At 37.5% G+C, this 12,985-nt stretch overlaps 1 protein-coding gene across 6 annotated transcripts in view; it reads left to right on the forward strand.

Annotated features, from left to right (window-relative positions):
• VPS13B (vacuolar protein sorting 13 homolog B) overlaps nt 1–12,985 on the forward strand; it is a 486,767-nt gene that overhangs the window by 60,643 nt on the left and 413,139 nt on the right. For 5 of the 6 annotated variants that reach the window (XM_052788600.1, XM_052788599.1, XM_052788598.1 and 2 more), the window contains exon 8: nt 10,762–11,030. In XM_052788600.1, coding sequence (XP_052644560.1) covers nt 10,762–11,030 — 269 coding nt within the window. The remainder of the gene's footprint in view (nt 1–10,761; nt 11,031–12,985) is intronic. The other variant, XM_052788603.1, reaches the window with a different exon arrangement.

The following is a 12,985-nucleotide window of genomic DNA, read 5'->3' on the forward strand; positions in this document are numbered from 1 at the left end:
AATCCTAAATTTCTTGTGCTTTTGTAGCGCAGAAGTTAATTTACTTGTCAAAACAGGGAACTTATTTAGCGATTTGTGTGTTAATCTCCTCAAGATGTAAGTTTTGCATATCTCTCCAAGGTTGAATTTGGATCTGGGGGAGTAGGAAGAGATATTTACCACACAGCCAAGAGTATGATAACTTCTAGAATATTCTTGGAATTATATGTGAAGGTGATGTGGCACTTTTAAGCTATGCTTATGTTTATTGTATTATAACAGTTTGAAACTTTGTGTAAAGTATTAAATTAATTAATTTTGTTCTGTTTAAGAAATCTACAGTTTTAATTTACATAAATTTATAAATTTTTTGATCCTGTATTGCCGTCTTCTCTGGTTTCAGAGAAATAAATACATTATTGGAAAAATGACAGCAGTGGAAACTTTTTTGCCAAAATATAGCCTTTGGTGTTGGTTGGCACAGATAACCGTTTCACTGTCATGCCAGATGTAGATTTCTCTGTTGTGCTCCTGCTATGTGGAGCAAATAAATAAGATGTCTGTAAATAGTTGTCTTGTATTTTCTCTAAAACTCAAATAGTTTTCTGCACTAGAAACTATTTGCCTTAGAAGAAATGTGGAGTTTGTTACACAAGACATACGATTAGAAGTACTTAATTAATATTCTAAAAATATTAACTTATCTTTCTCCTGAAACTTAAAAATCCTAGTTTTTAGAAAAATTGTTAGTGTGCATTTGAAGAACTCCTTGCATCTAGCCAATGTTTTGATTGTACTATTTGCAGGAGAAAGGGTGAAGAACTTTTCTATGAAGAGTTGCATTACACTTCCTTTCAGACAGAGGGTTATCTTTGTACCATGAATATCTTTTTTCGTTCCCATCAAAGTTCACCCAAATTTGGCCAAGTTTTCATGCCATAGAGAATTTTGATGTACTTAGAGTTGCTTGAACTTTGTGGCTGGATTCCTGGAGCTACTAAGGCAAGTAGGACCATTTGAATATAGGAAAGACATTGAAAGAATGGAGAAATCATACCAGTCAATATGAGAACAGCTGGGACTGGTAGGCAGTGAGTTGCAAATGAAAAGATCTAAAGATTGGAGACGAAGATTAGCTTGGTAATGAGAAGACTGGGATGAACAGCTGTAACTGTGGAAGAGGATGGAAGTCAGATAGGAGGGTTATGCAGGTTTTGTTTGTTTGGCTTCTTTTGGTTAGGGTCTGAGATGGGTGGTGAAACAGAAATTTAGTTTAAGCGAAGACTAAGGTTAAAACAAAAGGCATCTGCCTACAAGTACTTGGTCTTTTCTGCATCTGGAATGGAATTTGAGATCCTTATGTCCAAATATGAGTAAATCTTTGGCAATGCATCTCTTGTCATCCTTAGTTCTAATGTATGTCCTTAGGAAGGTTGAATAGCAATTGCTATCTGTAAATCTCATTCACAGTCTTTTTTTGAACAACTGTGAATGTGATTTCCTAGTTTTTCATAAAATAGCCATCTAAAAAAGAGATAATATCATGTAACTTCACACTGATGTACACAAGAGTTGTCAGAAGGGTCAGAAGTTAGGCTAAGGTTGCAATGACAAGAACTACCACGGGGGAAATCTGTAATTTCCTATGCAGCTTTTGGTCAACTATGCTGTGTTGAAACATTGTCATTGCACTTAATTATATGGTAATATCTATTTGACAGAACTATCTCCTTCAGAACACAAAACAGATGGCAATTGTTGGGTGGCCAAGCCAGAGCCGTAGAAACAGTTCTAGAGGTCCATTTCTATCTTCACTGCAAAATACTTTGCCACATACAGGCTAAAACTGTTACCAGCTGTTGCCCTTCATACCATTTATGCTTGTTTCCTGCATAGAGTTTAGTATGTATGTAGGTATATGTACACACATATGTGCACATGAATGTACGCACACATAAATAAAACTTTTAAGTAGCTAATTATTTTTTTCCCTCTTGTTCAGTGCACTTAAGCAAGAGTGCCAAATCGACATTAACCAGGTTACCCATACCATCAGTTTGTGAGTTTACTTTTTTTTTTCTTCTGACTTCATATTATATCTGTGTCTGAGAAGGAAACAAAACCCACTTTCTTAGCACTTCATGGTACATTTGTCATCCAAATTTCCAATCACAGATGTGAACTTTTCTGAGGAAACCTCAAATGTGCTACTATTTTCAGAAAAAAAATGTAATGAAGTACAATAATAAATGGCATGTATTATCTGCTGAGCTATATTAGCCACATTTTTTTCCAAGAGTAACGCTTCATGAAATCCAAGTCTAATTTCACTGGAATTGTGCCTAAATTCTTTATGGTTTAATAATGTACAGACCTCCTTTATAGATTATATTTTTATAACTCTTTGAAAGGGTTCTGAAGATTCATTAAACAGTTTAACTCAGTGTTTATTAGTAAGCAGTCCCCACCCTTTCAGTTTGAAGAATTTACTGGGTTCAGTTATCACTAATTCTTAGTCTTTTGGATGGAGCTTATTTTTATTATGTCGTTGTTGACATAATAAAATAAGTCACCTATCCATGTCTAAGAGTATTCCAGCAGCAGTTTGTTTGTTCTTGTATAACCAAACGTAAGACCAAGACCTTGAGATTTGGCAGCAGGGTAGCCTGTGTCATGAACATATTTTGCTGCCTGAGTAAAGTCTGCTCAAATTATGTTAAGCTGAAAGCGTTCAAAATATACAGCTAAAATTACAGCTCAGAAATACAGGTAGAAACTCACTTTAGTTTGGTATGTAAATTCACTTAGTACTGCATGCGTGCTGGACCGTGCTGCTGCTCAGGGCTGGACAGGGCTTTTGCTTCTGAGGGATTGAGGGCTGCCTGAATTGTGGGCTTGGATGTCTGACTGTACTGGTAGTGCAGAGGAGGAAATGGATGTATTTCAGGGCTGAGAGATACAAAAGTGAGGAGGGTGTGGATAAGAGCCTACGGCAGAGCCAGCAGTTGTAGTTGTAGCAGGCTGGGACTTGAGCATAAGCTTTTGGTTTGTGGTGGAAAAAATTGGCCAATCTAACTAGAAATGGAAACAATATAGGCATGAAAGGAGACAAGAAGCCAGGATACAAGGGAGAGCTGGAATTTAGTTGGATGGAGTTGCTGAGGTTGATGATCTAAGGCTGAAATACTAGAGCTGGTTAAGTAAAGAATGATCTGAGAGGTCTGAAGGACAGAAAAAGCTCAAGCAGAGGAAGTCTAGCACTCCCTTGGCAAAAACATACAAGCAGTGGACTAGAAATGAAAAGTTGCACTGCTGAGGGAGGGGTGCAGGGCAGGCAGGCAGACAGCTGAGATGGGTCTGCACGATGATGTTAGAAGATGCTGAGCAAGAAGCTTGGGACAGATGTGAGAAGCTGGAATCATGAGCAGTATGAGCTACTGAACTTCTGAAAGTGGTTTTAACAGTTCATGGTGCTGCCTCCTCGAATGATTGCCTTGCGATTCTGTATTATGAAAGTTTTAGGTTTTTTTTTTCTTTCATGAAATGAAATCCATGGCAGCTGTAATTCCAGCATATGAAGCATGTTTCCCAGGTGTAAAATGGCAATAATAACAATACCTTTCCACCCCAAAGGAATATTGTGACATTTTCTAATATTTGTAAAGCACGCTGACCCTGTTGTGATCTTTACTCTCAAAAAACCTAAATGAAAATAAAGAAGGCCTTTGTGAACGTGAGGAGTTAACACTTTTACAACACTAAACAGAATAAAATGTTGCATAGATCCTATAAAACTCAAATTTTTAATGGGCTGAAGTGGTCCTTATTGAAAACTTGGTGATAAGAACAGTTGTGTGGGGAATTTTTTGGGATACCAATAGAACAAAAAGCAGATCAAGAGAATGAGTTTAATATATTGCCTACTTTGGGCTGAATATGAGGTTTGAGTTGACTGAGAAAACCACGTGCAAATACTTTGTGACAGCAAGAAATTCTAGGTAAGCATTAGCTGTTGAAGGAGTTGACTCCGCAATATTCTATTAGGATAAAAATGGGAGAACTGAAATGGATTTATTTATCCATGCTTGATTGAGGAGAAGCAGCTGTGCACTGTGTTAAAGAGTTTGGGTACAGGAGAGTTATTCCTAAACAGTGGAAAAAATGATCCCCAGTTTGACTGAAATGATGTCAGGACAAAAGGTTGTGTGTGCCAAATTACACTTTCCTGTGTATTTTTCTTGTCCCTGCACTTTTTGTCTCTCTTCTTTTGAGGGTTGAAGAGATGGAGTTATATATATGACCTTTGTACTGGGGTACATAATATTATTTCAGCTCTTCATGTGTTTTGTGGGGTAAATGACCTGTGCAGTAAACCTCACAGTCTTTTTTTTCCTCCTCCAGTCATCTAGTTCCATTATTGTAACTTCTTATTTGCCTATATACTTTGGTATCCTCCCAAGGAACAGTAGGTATACTCGCAATTTGTATTTCAGCAGACTGTAAAGATGCAGCATAGACAGACACCTGCAGAATGAGGCTTGTGGGGTCAGTGCATTGTGCAGCTAACAGCCAGCATGACAGTAACTTTGTTGTAGGCATCTATAATAGCACATTGTAACTGGTTGCTGGGATCCCATATGCCTGAGGACGGGTATCAAGCTTGTTGTATGGAGATGGCCAGATTTCATTACTTTGGAATACATGTTTAGGCACATAGAACTGCTTACATCTGTTAACATCAGTTAAATGAGCAGCCGTCAAAATGAGTAGCAAATTAAAAAAATTAGTAAAGATTAAATCTTCACAAATTATAAAGTTCCTAAATTGGGGAGATTAAATTTGTTTATATTAAATATTTTTATTGTTTTAGGAACTATAACCTTTTTGTGGAGAACTAGATTTTTATGAATGCCTTTTAAACATCTATTTTATGTTGTCTGGCCATTTTCTTTTTTTCTTGAAAACCATTAATACTCCTTCTTAAGTAGGGACCCCAAAAAATCTGATTAAATCTTTGAAAGGTGTGAGTCACAGGTTGACCTTTTGTTTTTACTTATTACATAAAAGCTTAAATATCAGGCCAGTTCTGCTGCTGCTGATTTTAAAAGTGGCTTAATGAAGATGGCAGAATGCAAGCAATTTTTTTAATGCTTCCAGTGAGCAAAGTGTAGATACAAAACAAAAACACTCTTTGGATTGGCTTTGTCAGACATCTAACACCTTCCTGTCGCTATTGGGCATCTGCACTTACATATCACTTTGAGATTAATTGTCCTGTGATTTGTACCTCAACCCAGAGGCACTTGCCCTTTTGTTGTGATATTTCACATTATTTAGTCTCCTTTGCCATTAAAATAGAAAATAGATCTCCTACCTCTTGTCCTGGTTCTAGTGTTTTAAAATCACTGCCACTTGTTTTGTAGCTCACCCTTAACTAACTCATACATCTCCTCCTAATTTTATTGAGGTTGGGATAGTTTAAATAATTGAAATTTTAAAATAATTGATTAGCAACCCCAAGTAATATCGTGGGGAGCACTTTAAAATAATTATTGGTGTTATTTCAGCACTTTACAATTGTTGTGGCATCATTCTTTATTTGGAATTTTCTTAAATTTGGAAGGTGATTGATTCTTTCCCTCATTTTCCATCACTTCTTCACTAAGGTAGTTTCAGTTTACAGTAAGACAGGACAAGTAGACTAGGAGTAGAAGCTTGGGGAAGTTAGTTTAATAGATGGAGGTACGTACCATGAAAAAGTGGATTCTCTAGAATGGAACCTGAAGCTTTTGTATGTTACAGTCACATTCCATATCCAGTGGACTGTGCAACTCAGCAGGAAAAGGGAGTTATGATTTCTTCCCTTGATTTACATTTGTCTGCAAGGTGGGAGCGTATTCTGGTCTAGTAGGATCTAGAGGTTTGAGCTTAAGGGAGGTGAGGTTCTTGATGCAGAAATAAGAAAAAAAACTTTAAGTCTTACTATTTTGCAGTACTGATTCCTGGCTACCTGAATTGCTGTAGTGGGTTGTCTTGTACAAAATAAGTGTGATACCTCTTAGATGTGTAAAAGTACTGTCACTTGAGTGTGCGACTTTGTTGTAATATTGTATTCATGCTACAGTTACGATGCCATCAGATTTTCAGTGTTGGGAGTACGTTTGCTTTTAAAAGGAGATGTGGAATACCTTTCAGACTAGAGTTTGGAACATAGGATTTTGGTTTCTGCTGGTGTTGGTATCGTTTCCAGTTTATGTGCAGTCTCCTTCATCGATATTGCTGTGCTAGTGTAATGCATGTATAATAGATCATGAGCCACTATTTTTTAATACATACTGTGAAGTAAAACTAAACATAAAAAATTTAAGGTACTAGCATGGTATGAGGCAGTCAATTTATTGTCTTTCTGTGGTATAGATCCAAAATTAACATCACCTTTTGAATAAAATTCAGTTTGGCAAGACAGCCACTGAATAGTATAATCATATTGGGGGGAACTTTTACAAACATTGAACTTACGTTTTTTTCTGTATGTTAGTCATTTCTGTGCATTCCTTGTATAATAAATATGTGCAAAGGAAAGTCATACAGAAAATATTTATTACTCTGAAAGCATGTGTGTGAGTACATTTGAGATACTCCAAGGACAGTTTATGCTGCAAGGACAAATTTAAGAGCCATTACATTCTCAAGGTCGGCACTAAAACTGTTATCAACCAGATAACTCTTGTTCCTTGCAAATTTCTCTCTCTTTTTTAACATGATGTATTCCATAAGTTTTGTATTTGTAATTAATCATAATGTCTTCCTAGCTGTGAGTTTGCAGTAGCTTCTTTAGCTTATAGCAGGTAAAATATGGGTGGGGAAATGAATTTTAATATCTACATTACTTAGTGATACAAGAATGAATGTCTACAGCTGTCTTCTTGAAGTACTTACCAAGTTTCATTTATGCAGTTTCATGGTTGATTCAACCAGATGAAAACTTACGCTATTGCTAGCAGGGATGGTGATGCATTCCCTCCCTCTTCCCATAGTGCCAGCACTTGTATTTATGTAGCCACAGGCTAAGCTGGCGCAGCCTTACCTGGCTGAAAACTAATACAGGCAGAAAAATAAATAGAGTATAATTTTCTACTGGGTTAATTCCAGACTTATGGTCAGAGATACCAGTTTCCAGAGTCTTAGAGATGAGTATCTCAATTCCTTTAAAAGAAAGGATAGTGCATTTCTGAAGGTCAAACTTGATTTGAACATGGAAACAGTGAGATGCAGTCACACTGCAATCTTGTAATTTATGTAAAATGTATTTCTTAACTTGAATCGCTGCCCTATGCTATGAAGCTAGATTGTTCCAGTGTGATCTCGCTACAGGTGGCTAGCAAGAGTGGATTTAAAAACCTGATGATTAGGAGCATTTTTGTCCTTTAACAAACTCATGTATGTAAAACATTGGGGTTTTATCATTATATTTCACTATCCTATAAGTTTGCAGTTGATGCAGTGGTTAGCATAGTGAGTTAAAACCAGAGGATTTGTGTTTCCAAAGTACATACTCCCCTTCATGCATTACTTGTTATAAAGGAATTGACATTGTATTTATGCTTTGAAGGGTATAGAGTATGTTGTGGGTTGCTTACTAGGCTGGTGTGCATTTGTTCCAAAGTTTGACTGTTGATTACATAATGGTTGTAGTAGTTTTAATTTAGTGACAGAAGATAGGTCTATCTTCCTCTTTTTCCATCTTCTGTCTCACAGTGTATAGATATCACCATTTTAGTCTAGCTGCTCTTCTGTCTTACAGAATCATAGGTCATAGAATGTTTTGGGTTGGAAGGGACCTTAAAGATCCTCTAGTTCCAACCCCCCTGCCACGGGCAGGGACACCTTCCACTAGAGCAGGTTGCTCAAAGCCCCATCCAACCTGGCCTTGAACACTTCCAGGGAAGGGGCACCCACAACTTCTCTGGGCAACCTGTTCCAGTGCCTCACCGCCCTTACAGTAAAAAACTTCTTCCTTACACCTAATTTCAGTCTACCCTCTTTCAGTTTAAAGCCATTACCCCTTGTCCTATGGCACTACTGTCCTGGTTTCAGCTGGGATAGAGTTAATTGTCTTCCTAGTAGCTGGTACGGTGCTATGTTTTGAGTTCAGTATGAGAAGAATGTTGATAACACACTGATGTTTTCAGTTGTTGCTCAGTAGTGTTTAGTCTAAAGTCAAGGATTTTTCAGCTTCTCATGCCCAGCCAGCGAGAAAGCTGGAGGGGCACAAGAAGTTGGCACAGGACAGAGCCAGGGCAGCTGACCCAAACTGGCCAACGGGGTATTCCATACCATGTGATGTCACATCTAGTATAGAAACTGGGGCAGTGGGGGCAGGGGGATTGCTGCTCGGGGACTAGCTGGGTGTTGATCGGCAGGTGGTGAGCAATTGCACTGCGCATCATTTGTACATTCCAATCCTTTTATTATTACTATTGTCATTTTATTAGTGTTATCATTATCATTATTAGTTTCTTCTTTTCTGTTCTCTTAAACCATTCTTATCTCAACCCATGAGTTTTGCTTCTTTTCCCGATTTTCTCCCCCATCCCACTGGGTGGGGGAGAGTGAGTGAGCGGCTGCACGGTGCTTGCATGCGTTGCTGGCTGGGGTTAAACCACGACAACTACATGCCCCTGTAAAAAGTCTCTCTCTGACTTTCCTGTAGGCCCCCTTTAGGTACTGGAAGGCTGCTATAAGGTTTCCCTGGAGCCTTCTCTTCTCCAGGCTGAACAACCCCAACTCTCTCAGGCTGTCTTCATAGGAGAGGTTCACCAGCCCCCTGATCATCTTCCTGGCCCTCCTCTGGACCCGCTCGAGCGGATCCATGTCTGTCTTATGTTGGGGGCCCCAAAGCTGAACGCAGTGCTCCAGGTGGGGTCTCACGAGAGTGGAGCAGAGGGGGAGAATCACCTCCCTCAACCTGCTGGTCATGCTTCTTTTGATGCAGCCCAGGATACGGTTGGCTTTCTGGGCTGCAAGCACACATTGCTGGCTCATATTCAGTTTTTCATTCACTAATATGCCTAAGTCCTTCTCTGCAGGGCTGATCTCAATCCACTCATTGCCCAGCCTGTATTTGTGCTTGGGATTGCCCCGACCCATGTGCAGGACCTTGCACTTGGCCTTGTTGAACTTCATGAGGTTTGCACATGCCCACCTCTCAAGCCTGTCAAGGTCCCTCTGGACAGCATCCCTTTCCTCCAGCATGTTGACCGCATCACAGAGCTTGGTGTCGTTGGCAAACTTGCGGAGGGTGCACTCAATCCTAGTGGCTTCCAAAATACTAACAAATGTTATAAACCAAACTATTACTTGGCATCTTTTACTGGTTTCTCTGTGTGTGCACATACTGCAGCAAGAAGTATGCTAAATGATGGCTGAATTTTATGGCTGTGTAGACCAAATGTTATGCATGACCCAGGTCCTACACCTCCATACTTTTTTTTCTTTTTTGGCAGACTTTCCACCATTTCTTCTGTGCTTGCCAACAACAGTCTAGGCTAAACTACTCAAGTCATGCTCCATATCGATTCTTTTTCCTTCTACCTCTGATAGTTCTGCCTCTTGGCAATTTCCAAGACTTTATATGCACCTCTTCTGTATTTCCTCTGTTTCAAGATTTACATTTGGATTGAAATCTGATCTCTGACACTGTTTTGTAAAGGGAGCAGGCAGGAAGCTCGCATTGCCCTTGTGGGAGGAGATGTCTTCACCTCTAAGCATGTGCAGAGAATTCTCATGAGTGTTTTTTCTTATGCTTTCTCCCATTGTGCAAGTGTTTAAATAATTAAACTAAAAGATTAAAGACTAATTAGACTAAAGACTAAAAGCTCTAAAACTTGTACAAATGGGATCTCTGAGTTTAAAAATAAGTAAATAGAAATGGGATATGCCTATTTCTGTTCTCAGTTAAATAATACATTCAATATTGTTCCCCTACGGGAACAGTGCTGCATACTGTACTACCTATGGTAATTCTGAAGTAGTTAATACCCCTCGGGAGTCCCATAAGAGTGGTGATAAAGCCAGATAGGTGAAGTTAATTGTGCTGTTTGTACATGCACAGTGTTACCCATTTGGATCATGAATCTTAGACTCATATTTTTTGGGAAATCCTTATTTTGTTCTGTATGCTCTCTAATATTTTTTTCACAGAAGACCAGTTTTGTTTTTTTGACTCAGAAGTGGCGTACCAGCTTTTTTCAGCATAGATAAACCTGTATCTTTGAATGCTTGAAAAGCTGACTTTTAACAAAGGAGGTTTTCAACCTTAATTTTTGGATCTGTGCTGTGTTTACATTTTCCTTATTACGGCTTTTGCAATTGAAGTCCTTTTTTATTTTGTTTTAAAATTTAAAACTACAAGTTTGTAATATATCATTATTTAGTAGGGTTTAATTTGCAACTTCAGAAAGGCTTTAATGGAAGAAATCTTGAAAGCATGTAGTATAGATGACTAATTCTGGTCTTACTGCAACTGTACAATAATAAAACTATTGTGAAGACCCTTAATATTTTTTTTTTTGGAGGAAAATGTTAATGAATCAAATGTTTTGAAACTTATATTCAGAAGTCTAAGACTTCTACTTATTTTCTGTCATTATAAACAAAATATCAGTGAATGATATGTGGAATACTGTCCTAGATAAATTTCACATACTATAATTTTGAGTATAATAAATGAATTTTCAAGCATGGGTGACTTGAAATTTGACTTAGTGTTTGTTTTAAAAGGTGCAGAAGATGAAACAAGCTCAGTAATGCAATATCCTACACAGTATATTAATCAAGATCCTTATTTGCATCATGACGATGACCAGCAACAGGGATGGGTTTCTTGGGCTTGGTCTTTTGTTCCTGCTATTGTGAGTTATGATGATGAAGAGAATGATTCTAGTGGAACTGATGATGGAACAATGCTACATCCGCAGAAATCTCAATCCCTCAAGGATCCTATTATTTCAATTGGGTTTTACTGTACAAAGGCAACAGTGACTTTTAAGGTAAGCATTTCTCTCTGTCATATAGGATTTATTTGGCTTGTTGAGAAAGTGCGTAAAGACTATCTGCATGCTTGTATACCGTTTGACTCAACACAAGGAATGTTACGTTAATGAATAGCAAAAAATGTGAATGTTGAAAGTTCCTATTGCATCATAATGTACTGTTAATTGCAATGTGAGGCATTTTTGCCATTTGAGCTAGAAGCTGAGTGCAAACATTTTAATCTTAAAGGGAAACCACTTAATTTACTTAGATTAATAATTTTTGATGGGAGAAAAAGCTTAAAAGGCTTTCTATGAATGTTTACTGCAGTATTCTATCTATCTAATGTTTATATAAATATATTTCTTTATAAAAAAGCTTTAGCTTCATATAGCTTGTGAATTGAAGGAATACTTTTTTCTTTTTTTAAACTATAATATGTGCAAATATGAATTTAAACTGATAACATTGAAATTATTTTCCATTGGTTGGATTTGAATGGTGTGTAGAGAAAGATTTGAGTATTTTCTGTAAACAAATCTCAGAATAGTTGCTGGGCTTCCTCTATTCCTTTTTTAAGCTTGCAGAAGGGAATATGGAGAGTCTGAATAAGATATTGAGATGTACTGACAGAAATTAAAAATTAAGGTTCTAAATTAGCAAAATACTTTTAACATGTGCCAAACTATATGGAAGGAATTCTGTGTGCATAACTATAATAGAAAGTGGCTCTTGCTTTTACAATTAAACATATATTAAATCAAGGCCAGAACTTTTCAGAACAGGAAATAATACTATTTGTATGAGCAGCAGAATAACTTAGGTTGACTTTTATGACTTTGAGCCTTTCAGATGAACTGCAGTACTTCCATAACCCTCTTATAATGTTTATGTGCCTGATTATACACTCAATACCATCAGAAGCTCCCTGTCCCTTTTCTACCCATTTGGCTTGTCATCTGTGCACAAGAGAGTGTTTTGAGGAGCTTCATGGCAACTCTGTCTTAGCTATTTTTGTTTGGTGGTGTAGCAGAGCATTTAGCTGCTCAGCAACTGTCAGAAAGGATGAGACAAGTGACTTTGGGAGTATGCAGGCATTCTGTGGGGACCTTAATGTTTTAAGCCTTTAGTCTCCTGGCAAATTTGGCTGCAAAATTTGAGGACATCAACAAACATTCAGTTATGTTCTTTTGTGTCAATCTGCTTCAGCCTTCATTTTAAAACAAAAAAAACAAACAAAATCCTGCCGCCCCCCCCCCCCCCCCCCCCCCCCCCCCCCCCCGCTGAAATACATCATGGAAAATCTTTTCTTCCTCCTTTAATTATATCCCTGGGACACCACTTAAAAAAACCCAACCTAAACAGACCACCAAAACTCAAATTTCTCATTTATCATGGCTCTGCATCTTTCTTTTGTGCTTTGTCATACAGTAGTAATTTTGTGTGCTCTTTCCTCACATGAGAAAACTCATTAGAAATAATATGAACTTCTTTTTTAAACATGATTTGCTGGATTGGGTTTTCCTAAAGTTTCATTGACAAGTTTATGCATTTTATATTAGGAAGTGATAAAAACTACTTAAAATGTAACATCTTACATTCTATAAATTTTAAATGTGAAGTGATATATGATACTAATATGGTGACAGTTAGGAGGAAAACAGAATTCATTGTTCTGCTTGCATGCAAAGAATGTATGGAATTAATTTGTGGTTCATATTTTGGTTAAAAAATAAGGTCAAGTTTCTGCATTAGCATTCTGAACAGTTGATATCATTCCAGTTAAAATCATGCCAAATTAAATGTAGCGTTTTCTAATAATGGTGAAAATGATTCTTGTAATGTCTGAGTTCTTTTAATCAATTAATTGCTTTTCCTCTACCGTAATTGCACACAGCTGAAGGGTGATCGGTAATTTTTTTTTCATCCAATTTTCTTGGACATTTGGATTACAAAATTTTAATTTAAAACA

Source organism: Harpia harpyja, chromosome 5 (assembly GCF_026419915.1).
Source record: "Harpia harpyja isolate bHarHar1 chromosome 5, bHarHar1 primary haplotype, whole genome shotgun sequence".
Taxonomy (NCBI): domain Eukaryota; kingdom Metazoa; phylum Chordata; class Aves; order Accipitriformes; family Accipitridae; genus Harpia; species Harpia harpyja.